This window comes from Macrobrachium nipponense, chromosome 16, assembly GCF_015104395.2.
Source record: "Macrobrachium nipponense isolate FS-2020 chromosome 16, ASM1510439v2, whole genome shotgun sequence".
In the NCBI taxonomy this organism is placed as follows: Eukaryota; Metazoa; Arthropoda; class Malacostraca; order Decapoda; family Palaemonidae; genus Macrobrachium; species Macrobrachium nipponense.
Genome location: NC_087209.1, coordinates 37914739 through 37927257, shown reverse-complemented (window position 1 = coordinate 37927257; position 12519 = coordinate 37914739). Strand labels below are relative to the sequence as shown.

Sequence of the window (12519 nt, the reverse complement as noted above, 5' to 3'; positions counted from 1 at the left end):
TAAGGTTACGGTTTCTTAAAAAATAATTGTTTTCACTGAGGTGAGATCTGTTCTTTGAAGCAAATACTTCATTTTACAGATGTGGAGTTCAACCCTGAGGTATTCACGAATTTAAAGGAAGCTCATGAGGCCTTGGAGAAGCGCTTCAGTCGTAGCATGGACAAGGTTGCAGAATTGAGCGATGAAAAGCAAAACCTAGAGCATATCATACAGCAGTTACAAGTTGAAAATGACTCCATAGGTCAGCAGGATTTTTTTCTAAAATTATTGATGATACCCTTTGCACGCCATTTTTTAAGATAAATTTGGATGTTATATATATTTGTTGTATTTATGCATTGATAAGTTTTCTCTGTTTCAGGTGACTACATTACAATATATCAGTTTCAGCGGGGCGTAATGAAGCAGCAAGCAAGAGAGCGAGAGCTTGAGTTGTCAAGCCTCAAACATGAAAGAGAGGAGATGAAGATAAAGTTAGCTACCCTACAGGTAAATGTGTTTGTATTGTATATAGTAGTCTTAGAATAATTCTTACTAATGGTGATTTTCTTTGAGATAAGTATGTTTAGAACTAAAACAGAGACTTCCATTTAATATACAATATGTACATAAATATATTTTCCAATACATTTTATATCATTAACACCTTATCTTTTTAAATCATTGCAGGAGCTAATGGCCTCACTAGCCCAAGAAAAAGGTCATGATCAGCAACAGCTAATGAAAATGGAAACTGTCATTAAACAGCAGCCAACTACATTGACTAATGTGATAGGTAAGTAAGTTTGGATCAAAGGACCTTCCTAAATAGTAGCCAAGAGGTGGATCCATGAATACTGTTGATATTTGCTCATCTTGAAAGTGAGATTTAAGCTCTTCAAAACATCTTTTGTAAACGCTTCAGTTTGACTTTTATCATTATGAAAAAAATTCTTTGCCATTAGCATAGGTAAGTTGGGTTCCTAGGGTGCCATATTTAGAAACAGTCTAGTATTGTGTTTAGGAAAACCACAGTAGTATAAGTATGTGCTACTATATTAACCATTATAATATACTCACAGGCAGGGTCAGTCAGAAGTTTTTGTACTTATTTTTCTTATTTTTTTTTTAATTCATAATTGATAAGATGTCAATTTAGTAAATCACAAGGCACTTATCTATAAACTTCAGAATCTCAGAGTGGGTGGATATGTTTCAGGATTACCTCAAGATTTCCTTACAGGTAGGCAGCAGCGAGTTCCTGTGGACGGGATCTTTAGTGAACCAAGACCTATTTTGTCTGGAGTTCCACAGGGTAGTTTTTGGTCCCCTTTTATTTTTAGTGTATACAAGTGATATGGTTGTTGGCCTGGAAAACAAGACTGTTCAATATGCCAATGATGCAACACTTGTGGGTGTAGTAGAGTCTCCACTTATGAGAAATGAAGGTGCCCTCAGCCCCAGTTGAGACATATACCAGATCAGTGAATGCTTTAGTTGATGGGGTACGAGACTGAACTCCAGCAAAACAAAAATACTATTCAGTGAAACAAAAATGGTATTGATTAGCAGATTTTGTACAGATTTCCCACCCCATCCTCCTCTTTAAGTGGATGGAACTTGGCTGAATGAGTCTCAAGCTTTAACTATTAGAGGTGTAACTTTTGACTCACATTTAACTTTTGAGAAATGTCTAATGAAAGTTTCAGCAAATGACACACAAAAGTTAGGTATTGTTCATAAGGCCCAATACTTACTAGAGGGATGAAATCAAAGTCTTGTTTTAGGTCATTTGTGTTTCCTTTACTAGAATACTGTTCTTTGGTGTGGATGTCTGTTTCTGGTAGAGATTTGTCTCTCTTAGATAGTGGTTCGTGGTGGTAGGTTTCTATTTCCTAATACTAGTAGCAGTTATGACTTGGACCATAGACAGATGGTCTCTTGCTGATAAGTTGTATTTCAACAGAGATCTTACACATTCACAGTTGATCCCTGATCCCCTTTACCTGCCGAGAGCAACCAGGTTCGCTGAACAGCAACATCAATATGCAGTGAATGTACTCGCTGTGAAACTTCTCAGTTCCAGAGGTCCTTTATTCCTCACACCATTGATCTCTGGAACAGCCTCCCAGAGGATGATATCGTGCAGTTGGAACACCAATGGAAGTGAATGTGCAATGCATTCCTAATACTATTTTCCGTGCATTTCAATACATTTTTATGTATTTATTAATTTATTTTTTCTTTTGTTAATAAGTGGGATCTCTTCCTTTGGTATTTCCCTTTACCTCCTCTTACTTCTTCCAAATGAACATCATATTCTTTGGAAGCTTGAATTTCATGTGGGCTTCTTCTATATGAGCAGATTTCATTTTCTGAATATACTAACTGAAATAATAATAATAATGCATTAGTAAACCAACATTTAAGACAGCAGCAGAGAACAACACAGAATATATTTGTTCATGAAAAGTATATTGTGCCACCTCTTGGCTATAAAGACTAGTTCAGTGGCTGTAATGACCACATCAGATCACTCATGTTAAATTTCACATTCAAATATTTTACCAAATTTTTGTGCTGTGCACTGTACTCCCCCTCAACTTGGGACCACCTTGACGTGGTGAGGAGCTCTCCAACCTATGGATTTTTTTGTTCTTAGGTTTGAGGTTTGAACCCAAGGGTCCCATATAACATTATATATTTTTCGATTAATATTTGTGAAATATTTCACTTTTGTCAAAATTTTACAAATTAATAAATAAGAAAACATGCCATGCCTTGACGTGAAGTTAAATCTTAAGTTAAGTAGTGAGAACTGTGGTAGATCCATCATCTACTTGACAATGTTCAATGTTTGGACCTGTTTTTTCAGGCAGAACTATTCTGTGGAGCTGGACCACAGATTCCAGGGGTGCCTGGTTCTAGGAATAGAATTCTCAGCATTCTGTGCAATTTGTACATAATGTGATGTGATAATTGTATTATCTTAATACTCTAGCAAGCGGGTTTTGCTTAAACTTGGTCCATACTAATCATGATATGCCATCTCCCACATTTGGGGTAGGTTAGGGATGCGGACATTTGGGAGTCATTTCTCACGTGCCATTGACGAAAGATTTAATTTCATGAAAAGCCAATTATATATTTTCCAAGATGTTAATTTGTTTCCATTGTTTATATGATTAGTGAGCTTGAAGATTTGAGTACCCCTGGGCCTATGATGGAAAAATTCCAGCATATTTGATGACTATTGGCACATCACTCCTGAATCTCCATGGTACAGCTTCAAACAACGAAAATAATACAAGGGAACACTCTGTTCCAGGTAAAATATCAAATTCAGAACACCCATGAGGGTGCATAGAAATTGAAAAAGAAACAAAAACCAATTGGTAAACTCCAATATCATAACTAAGGAACCATATGTAATAACAAAAATTCTGAATTAGAGACAATTAATCCTCCCATCAAAACAAAAATATAGTAATTCTAATAGACAAGCGACACATAAAACAAGGACAAAAAGAAATAAAAATCACTGACTGAATACCACATTGGTATATTTTGATGACCTCTTTGGACCAGATAACTAGTCAAGATTTCTAGTCCTCAAAACTGAAAACAAAATTTCAACAGCTATATTAGAAAACAAATTACTCGACATACAAATCTCACATGTATCCAACACAGAACATGGAATGTAGACACAGCAAAGATATTGAATGGTTAATTCAAGTAACGAACAAAAAGCAATCCACTGCCTTTTTAAATATAACAGAAATAAATAATATTAAAACAATTACAAGCCACAAAACACTGAATTATTATGTACAAGGTACAGTAATTCTACCCAACAACAAACAAGAAAAACTTCCTTCAAAATAACTACTACTAGACTCCTTAAAATTGAGGTATAACAATTTTCTCAATCTAGAAATATACTCCATTCCAAGTAGGAAAGACAAAAATAAAGACATTAACATGCCAAAATAAAATTTACAGGCCAAGACCTCCCATTTAAAATCAAAATTCTCAGGCAAAATAGAGAAGTTCATCCATTTATTCCTAAACCACTACAATGTACACAGTACTCAAAGTATGGACAAATACAAAAAATGCATAATAATGCAATATGTGCAGTCTGTGCATTGTATAACCATATCACAGATTGGAACTGTAACCACCCCAAAATGTGTCAGTTGTGGGCTAGCCCATCATGCTAAATCTTAGGCCCCGTCCACACGGTGGAGCTTTGGTCGACGAACTTTGTCCGATGTGATGTCAGAAGCGGAGAAACAGCGAGAAAAGTCAGAACTTTGCTGTGGTTTCTCCGCTTCTGACGTCACATCGAACAAAGTTAGTCGAGCAAAGCTCAGTCGTGTGGACGGGGCCTAAGGAGTGCTCCTTTTACCAATGTAACACAGAGCTTCAGTTGTTAATAAATGAACAGGAATGGCAGTTAAAGAACCTAGACTCGAGCTAAAAGTAAGGGGAGTCAGTAATCCATCAAAATGCCACTGTTTCTCAAATGTAACTAAAAATCAAAACACCAATCAGCATAATAACAAGCAAACATAATATTGACATAGACTAGAAATTCTCATGCCAATAATACTAAAACCCAACATCAGCCTGTCTAGCATCCATTCCAAATCTTACTCCATTAAACCTAACCCAACACTTTCCAAACCTGCTCCCTCTGCCATCATCTCCAGTTGTGTACCCCACTCTTACTTGACTATCAGAGATCCCTATGTTGAGCACCAAAAATATGTAGGGGCCTTCTTTACACAATTGAAGAGGGATAGTGGAAACAAATTGGAAGGTTAGCAAATCAAACGCCAATTTTCCTTAACCTAATTTATTACCTTAATATTACATTACACAACGTACTCAATCTTATCCCTACCTCAACAAACCTATCCTTGTATCCCAATATCTAACTTAGCCTAATTCAAGATTACGTAATATTAGTATCTGATATTACCCCAACCACCTATAGTTATAGTAGTAATGTGTCTTCTTGCTTGGGTTCCAATGGATGGAAGAAGTCTAAAAATTATAGACTAGCAGTGGCAAATTTTGTCTACAAACAACTCCATCCACCTAGAGACAAAGAGAACAATGTACGTATTTATTATTAGGTATACTATATCAACTTTGTCTCAAAGCATCTCTTCAGTGTTTTTACACAATCATTTTTGCCCTTTTACAGATCCAGTAGTGAATGGTACTACTACTGAAGAAAATCATGTTGAAGTAGCAGAGGAGCCTTCTGAAAAGCCAGCAGAAGAGGAGAATGAAAGTGGAAAATCGTCTACATCCGAGTCAAATGCTGAAAGTACTTTCCACATCAATGGAGCACAAGAATTACCAGCTAAGGGTAAAGATACAACAGCAAAGAGTCCAACTGTTCAAAGAATATTAGATTTGCTTAATGAAATGGAAGCCACTAGCCAGATGGAACACTGTGGTCTTCAGAAGTTCCACCCATGTCCACTCTGTTCAGGGAAGTTAATAACTGTTTGAGATTTGTATAAATTTATGTTTCTATCAAAGTATGTGCTGAGATATTTTGTTATAGCAAAGTTATTGTTACTGTATAATGAAGGGCCTTATCTTGCCAGTAACTAATTTTAAAATTTACATTTCTTGGTCACCTTTCTGGGACATCTTGGAAGTTGTAATGGTTTTGTACTTAAATTCTTTAGTTGATATCAAAGTGTAATTTTATGTTTTTTCTAGTATGTATGTGCTACCAAGTAATGCTATGATGAAACTTAAGGTGCAGCCTAAATTGACTTTCTGAACCCCATACCCCAGTGACATTATTTTACTACCACAAAAAGAAAGATCATATTGAAACACTTGAAACAAGGCTCTTGTTTTCTCAGGGTCTTTTATAATCAGGAAGCATTACCATCTTAATACATCAGGGAATTGATGTGGCATCATTGTTTCATACATTTTTGAGGTGTACATAGCATTTCCATTTGTATTTCACAATTGATAATTGCAGGTTACCAGTTCCTCCTATGGTAGCTTCAAATGAATTGTCAGCAAACAGTGAGTTGCTGATTGAGTGAAATATTCATAACTTGGCAAATCAAGGTGTAACCAGAGAACTTAGCATTTCAACCAAGTATTTAGAAAATGGAGAGGTAAATGAAAGTAACAGTACTATTAAAGTTCAGTGTATGCAATAAATAGGTTATCCTGGCAATTACCCATCTTTTATGTTTGTATTTTATTTTTTTAAATAGATTTTATATTGTACTGTAGCAGACTGAAATGCTGGTATGTATTATCTTCATTGTGGATAATTTTGTTACTGTCTTCAATTAATAATACATATACATGTATAGCAAAGCATGGCAATAACTTAGACTTTCCATTAATAATTTATTACTTGACGTAAGAGGGCAAATAGATGATAGCATATACTGTAGATTATAATTATAAATGCATAATTTCACTTATTATCTAATAAGCTCTATGATGGTAAAATATATTTAAAGTATAATACATATAATGAAAATAAGTTAGTTTAAAGAGCCATATATGGCCATCTGTGACAGCTTCTACCAATAATCCAGTGGGGATTTTTTGTATTACTGTGTGTACTACTATAAATTCAATAACATTGAGTAATTTAATGTTGGTTTTCAGACAGTATTTTTATGAAGTGACAGAAAAAAAAGATAAGATAAAAAGGTAAGATTAAGACAACTCTTACATTTTTTTGTCACAAGAATATTGGCTGAAAACAGATTTTAGATATAGTACATGTATCTCACTTTCCAATGTGGAATGTATGCTTTTGTAATGCTAAAAATCTCCACTTGGGTTATTGGTAAAAGCATGTTATATATGGCCATATGGCTCTCTTTCAATTAATTTATTAACATTATACCTTTTGAGTATATTTCAATATGTAGGACTTATTAGAAAATATGTGCAGTGAATATTGTAAGAGAAATTATGCATTTATAATTGACATCTAAATGCTGATGATACTTGATAAGGAGGCTACTGTTCTCAGAACATAAAATTTCTAACAGCTGCAATTCTGTAAGATTAACACGAATTAGTTAATGAAAACTGGTTTTGCAGTGTATGCTAATCTTTAGATTCGTGCGAGATATTTGGCTTAGTTGACTGATAATGTGTAAAAGGCACCAGCTTGTTACAGACATTTGCAATATGCTTAATACATTTATTATCTTTCTAAACTTGTATAGGGAAAGGCTTACATACGTATAAAGCGCACACTATTTAAAAAGGCCTTGTCTATTAAAAATCAAGGTTGGATAGAAGAGAGATCCGACTAGGTTTTGTTTACAAAATTTAATGACAGTTTAGTATGCTATTAATTATAGTATATGAGCCTTATGAACTATTAAAGATCTCACATGACTAATCTTAAGATTATCATGAAGCTCAAGAAGTTTTCAGATGAGAAGGGAATGTATTAGCCCTGCTTGTGGATAGGACAACCCTCTCTTCACATGATTGTTTAGTCATGTGGCTTCGATTGTAAATTTCCGAGCATTAGCTGTACTGTGTTACATTTTGTAGAGAAAGTCATGGTATTATGACATTCAGGAAAGTAATTTTTCTGCAAGGAGAAAATGAAAACTTGAAGCTGTACGTTACCAAGAGTAGATGAATTATCTGGAGATCTATTAGAAACTACACAACTATCCACCTGAGAGAATTCAGTATATTTGATAGATTCAGCAGTTGTAGTATCTCACTCATGGATTATTCATTTCTTATTTCTAAAAGTTCAGAATCTTCCACAAGACAGTACTAGATTCAAAATGCTGTGATGACATCTTAAGAGTTTAGGAACGCATTAATCAAAGTAGTAAGAAGCAAACAATATAATTTTTGTGAATTAGAGTACCAGACTGGATACATGTTGCTTAATGACAAAGTGCAGCTTCAAAATCATGGCAAGTAAGAATTCCACACCCACTGTGAGTATGGTTAGTCAGACATTTGATTAAAAAACATTCTTTTTAGTGAAGTGCCAAAGAACTGTAAATTACAATTTAGTTTAAGCCATAAAAACAGCTCTCTTAGAAGATAGTAATACCCACTTAATACTTTACCAATGAATCATGCAAGTATAATGGTTTTGAGAAAGTTGTGGAGCAAAGTTACTGAGATAGCTTTATTAATTTTGAATGCTGATCAGGGTTTTGAAAAAGTTCTGGAGCCAAGTTACTGAGATAGTAGTACTAATGTTGAATGCAGATTAAGCTCACTTGTTTATCAGTTGACAAACTTTCGCAAATACTATTTATATCTGCTAAGTTTGTGGTTAAGAACTAGTGAGATGCTCTGCTACATTGGACATGCTTTAGAATTGCTGTATATTTAACCCTTAATGGACTGATACCTTCATATGAGTAGCAATAACAGGTTTTGAGTGGTGGACAGATTCACTCATGGTGGGCATCAATATTACATTCCATCGATTTGGGGAAATCGGGCAGAAAGAAGTTCCTTTAGTTCTATAGCCCATAATTTCACTAATGACAATTTTAGACAGGCCAAGATCAAGGAAGCAAGCAACTCATGAGTGTGTTAGACATTTTTTTTTATAAATTTGCTCAAATATACCCAGGGGTTGCTGTTGGTTTTAGTTCTTATCTTTTGTGATAGTATGTCAGTTGTTATTGTAATTCTGCAAAGAAATATTTTGGACAAGACATACTAATCAAAAAAAAGTTACTGCATCTTCAATCCTAGTAAATTTATGTAAATATTTTGCAACAAAATACTCAGAATTTGTTACTGATTTTAGTTCTTAACTGTTTTGGTATTGTACGAGTTTTACAAAATAAAAAAATTATTTATTAGAAAAAACATGTGTAACTTGGTAAAATTTATGATTGTCTTGTAAAAGAGGCCCCACAAGTGGTTGTATAACAGTATAATCTTTTTCAACTAATCGTGGAAGGTAGGGAGAATTTTTTTTTTTCGTACACCTTGTGCATTTGCTTATCTTCCTCTTTCCATTGACATATTTTCTTCTAAATTGGCCGACCTCAAAGTTTCCCCAGCCTGGGGTGCTGCATATTTATTTTTTAGCCCTGTTAAAAGGGTTAAAAGCAATTAGACCAAATATATGTGAACTGCCTCTGCCCAAATTCAAGGATGGGAACTTGGTCAATTAAGTTTTGCAAATCAACCAGTTTATTCTGATGTCTAGTTGGTGGATTCAACTTCACTGATTTCTCAGAAAATCATCTCTGATACCTGTAATTTGCTCTTAGAGTATCATATATTTAATTTGCATTTGTGGTGTGGATTTTCAAGCTTGTTACTTAGGGAACTGGTCTGAATTTTCATCAGGTATGTGATGAACTCGCCATTAAGCTGGATTACTGATGTTGGAAGCCATGGTCAGGCCTTGAAACCAATAGTGTACTGATTTTGACAGTAGTCTCATACATAGAAATGAAAGTATGTTAAGTTATTCTCTAGAATGCCTGGTTTGGATTTTACTCGGCAGTCTCAGCCAGGAAGTCCCATTGGCACCACTGCCATGATACAGTGCTTACATTAGTGTGTACATCAAAGTAATCTGGATTTTGGGTGTCCATGATATTACAAGTTAGGTGTTAACATTAATAAAATACTTCAGATGAGTCTTACATGCCAAATCCAGAGGCTTTATTCAACTTGAAAGAATCACAAACCTGCAGAATCTAAGATTACTTTATTCCTGAAAACATTGAACTACTATTTAATGAACTGTAGTTTGAATTTCAGTGTAAATAAAGGAGTAATAGTTTTTGGGGAATAATAAGTACAATGATGAACATGCACTTGTTAAAATATTCAAATAAAAGAGTTTACAGTGCTTTATGAGATTTTGGTAAATAGAAAACTTCCTCTTAAATACTTATTTTTCAAAGCATTGTTAAGTTGAATATTTTGTGGTAAGATTTCATAAGAAAATATAATTTTAACATACCATCGCTGTAAATCACTTCTGGACGCTTCAAGGAGGCACTCAACTTATCAGGCGTTCTGTAATTTGGGCCTGCCATTGAAAATGTTTAAAGTAACAGATCATGCAGTAAACCTGCTATGTTAACATTCAGTATATTTTATAGCTAATAACAATTCCTAAGCCAACGTGTTCTTTACACTAATACATTCATTTCAAAAGATCTTCAAAATAAATTACCTAAAATGGTAGACTAGCTAAAAACCCATCGTAATATTGCTGATAATTGTTGTGATATGACAGGCTGAAAGGCTTGCCTTTATTTGTTTTATTTATTTTTTTTAAGGCCGAGTGGCTAATTGCAGTTTTGGGGACCAAAAGGACATCGCAAAAAACCCTCGGTAATCCTTATCTATAAAAGGCATGATGCTGTATACTGGACTCAGTACAGGGTTCTAAAGCAATTGATAATATCCCTAATGCAACTGGTAGTAATATTATGGATTGTCTAATCTGTATTGCATATCCTTTTTTGTATTTGATGTATTTGCTATTCAGTAGAGTGGTCTGGTTCTTTTAATTTCATTCACTAAGGTCTGTAGAAATGGTGAATACAATTGCCCCTCGACTTGCCAGTTTTAAGCACGTCTATCTGACAAGTAACAAAAACAATATAGTACAGCCTACACCTGTACATTCAAGATATCACAAGTAATAGGAATTCCAAATATGTTTAAAGCCTAAACTTGACCACACTTGACAATTCTGTTTAGCTTCATAATGACGTTAAACAGAAGTCTGATCATTTGAGGTCTTCAAGTTGAAGGATTATCGTATTTTCTCTTTCTCCTTCAGCAGCAAGTATTGTCTGAAGAATGACCTCTTCTCTTTATTCTTCCTCCTCCTACTTTATTCACTTGAATACTAGTACAATACAGTAACTTGAGAGTAGGTTTCTGGTTTAAATCACTTTCACTGCAATCTGCAGGAAGCAAGGTAACATTATTTTTATGCCAGACTAAGCGGTAAATCTGTTGTTGTTATATATTTAATTTCTATCGAGACAAGCTCTTCTACAAGATAAATGTCTTTACTTGCATTTTATAAATATTTCCTATTTTCACTGTGATAAGTGAGTCCTAAAGTTTTATTAAAAAAATGCTATTTATTTCAGATTTTACAAGTTGGTCCTTAATAGCATGAGAGTATTTTCCTATTAGTGAAAACTTTTGTTATTGAACCATTGGGCCAAGTAAAACAATCTAAATGTAAATATTGGTTTTGAAGGTGCTTCTGTTTTATGTAATTATGTTTTTGCCTAAGAAAGACTGAAATAAATGATACTGAATTATATAATTACAAATTTTATCAGTTGTTAAGGCCTCTTATCACAATACAGTAATTAGAAACAAGAGCTATTCAGTGGGAATGGTGTTTAGTGCAGGTGTACGACAGACAGGAGTTCTTGGTTATTATTTCCTTATGATGTCGGACAAACTATAGGCAGTGCAAACACAGTTGTTACATCTTTCAAATATTTTATTGTTGATGTTGCAGCACAGCAGTAAGGTGTGTGCTGTATGTTGCATGTTTTGTAAAATTTGAAATTTCATTAAAAATTTGATGCTCTTTGTAGTATTTGCCAAAGCTCAATATAGTTAAGACAAACTTTTAAGACCTTACAGTCTTGTCCTAAAACTTTTAATATGATTAAAAGTCGTCCTTTTAAAATTTATTATCAGCTGTAGGTTTATCAAATTCAGCAGTTTATATAAATGCTGTTTCAACTTATCAGTAGCCTGCTGCCATGTCAGTTTTTCCAAAGAGGTGCTCTCCTGTTAACAGTTTTATAGACCAAGGTGTATTGCTTAGGTAACAATTTTGTAATATTTATTTGTGAATTTGCATTTAATATTTTGTAATAAAAAATGAATATGCATCTAGTTTCCACTTGTTTTCTTTATTCTTAATGGTGAGTTGTACTTTATGCAAGTGCTCCTAATACTCTGAACCCAAAGTAGTAGGTAATTTTTGTCAGGAATATTTTCTGATAGAAAGCAGTCTTCTGCAGGCTGCAGCTGATTGTCTCAACGATTATCACGTAACAAACAAGTGATAAAATGAGCCCATACACACAAGCATTGGTTCACAATTTTTAGAGCAGTCTAGTGTGAATGATACTACATCTAGAAGTCACATGTAATATATAATCTCTTGGTGAAGACTAAGAGGAATTGACAGGATTGTCAATTTTCAAGATGGAAGGTTATTATTAATGTAGAATTGTTGCTTTTCCCTAACTGAAGTACAGTAGAAACTTTGAGTTAAACTCAGTTTCAACAGAGGAAACAAGTGTTCAAGGCTGTAGTATCTCTACAACTGTGAAGAAAATTGACACTAACAAAAAGGATAACCGGAGTAAGACTTTAGTGGTAAAAATCCTCCCCAATGCCAAGGTCACTTTGGAGAAATAATCCCTTACAAAGCATACCTGTTCAGCTGCCTGGTTAGAAGTGAATTTAGATCATTATTGGTAGTAAACCATGTCATGAAACATCAGTGCTTTCCAA

General features: G+C 34.2%; 1 protein-coding gene across 1 annotated transcript in view; it reads left to right on the top strand.

The window, feature by feature from the left end:
- Window positions 1-11895, top strand: part of LOC135195676 (golgin subfamily A member 2-like) — a 212058-nt gene extending 200163 nt beyond the window's left edge. The window contains exons 15-18 of the mRNA XM_064222066.1: window positions 80-241; window positions 362-489; window positions 670-775; window positions 5198-11895. Of these exons, the coding sequence (XP_064078136.1) occupies window positions 80-241; window positions 362-489; window positions 670-775; window positions 5198-5511 (710 nt within the window). The 3' untranslated portion in view covers window positions 5512-11895. The remainder of the gene's footprint in view (window positions 1-79; window positions 242-361; window positions 490-669; window positions 776-5197) is intronic.
- The last annotated feature ends 624 nt before the right edge of the window (window positions 11896-12519 follow it).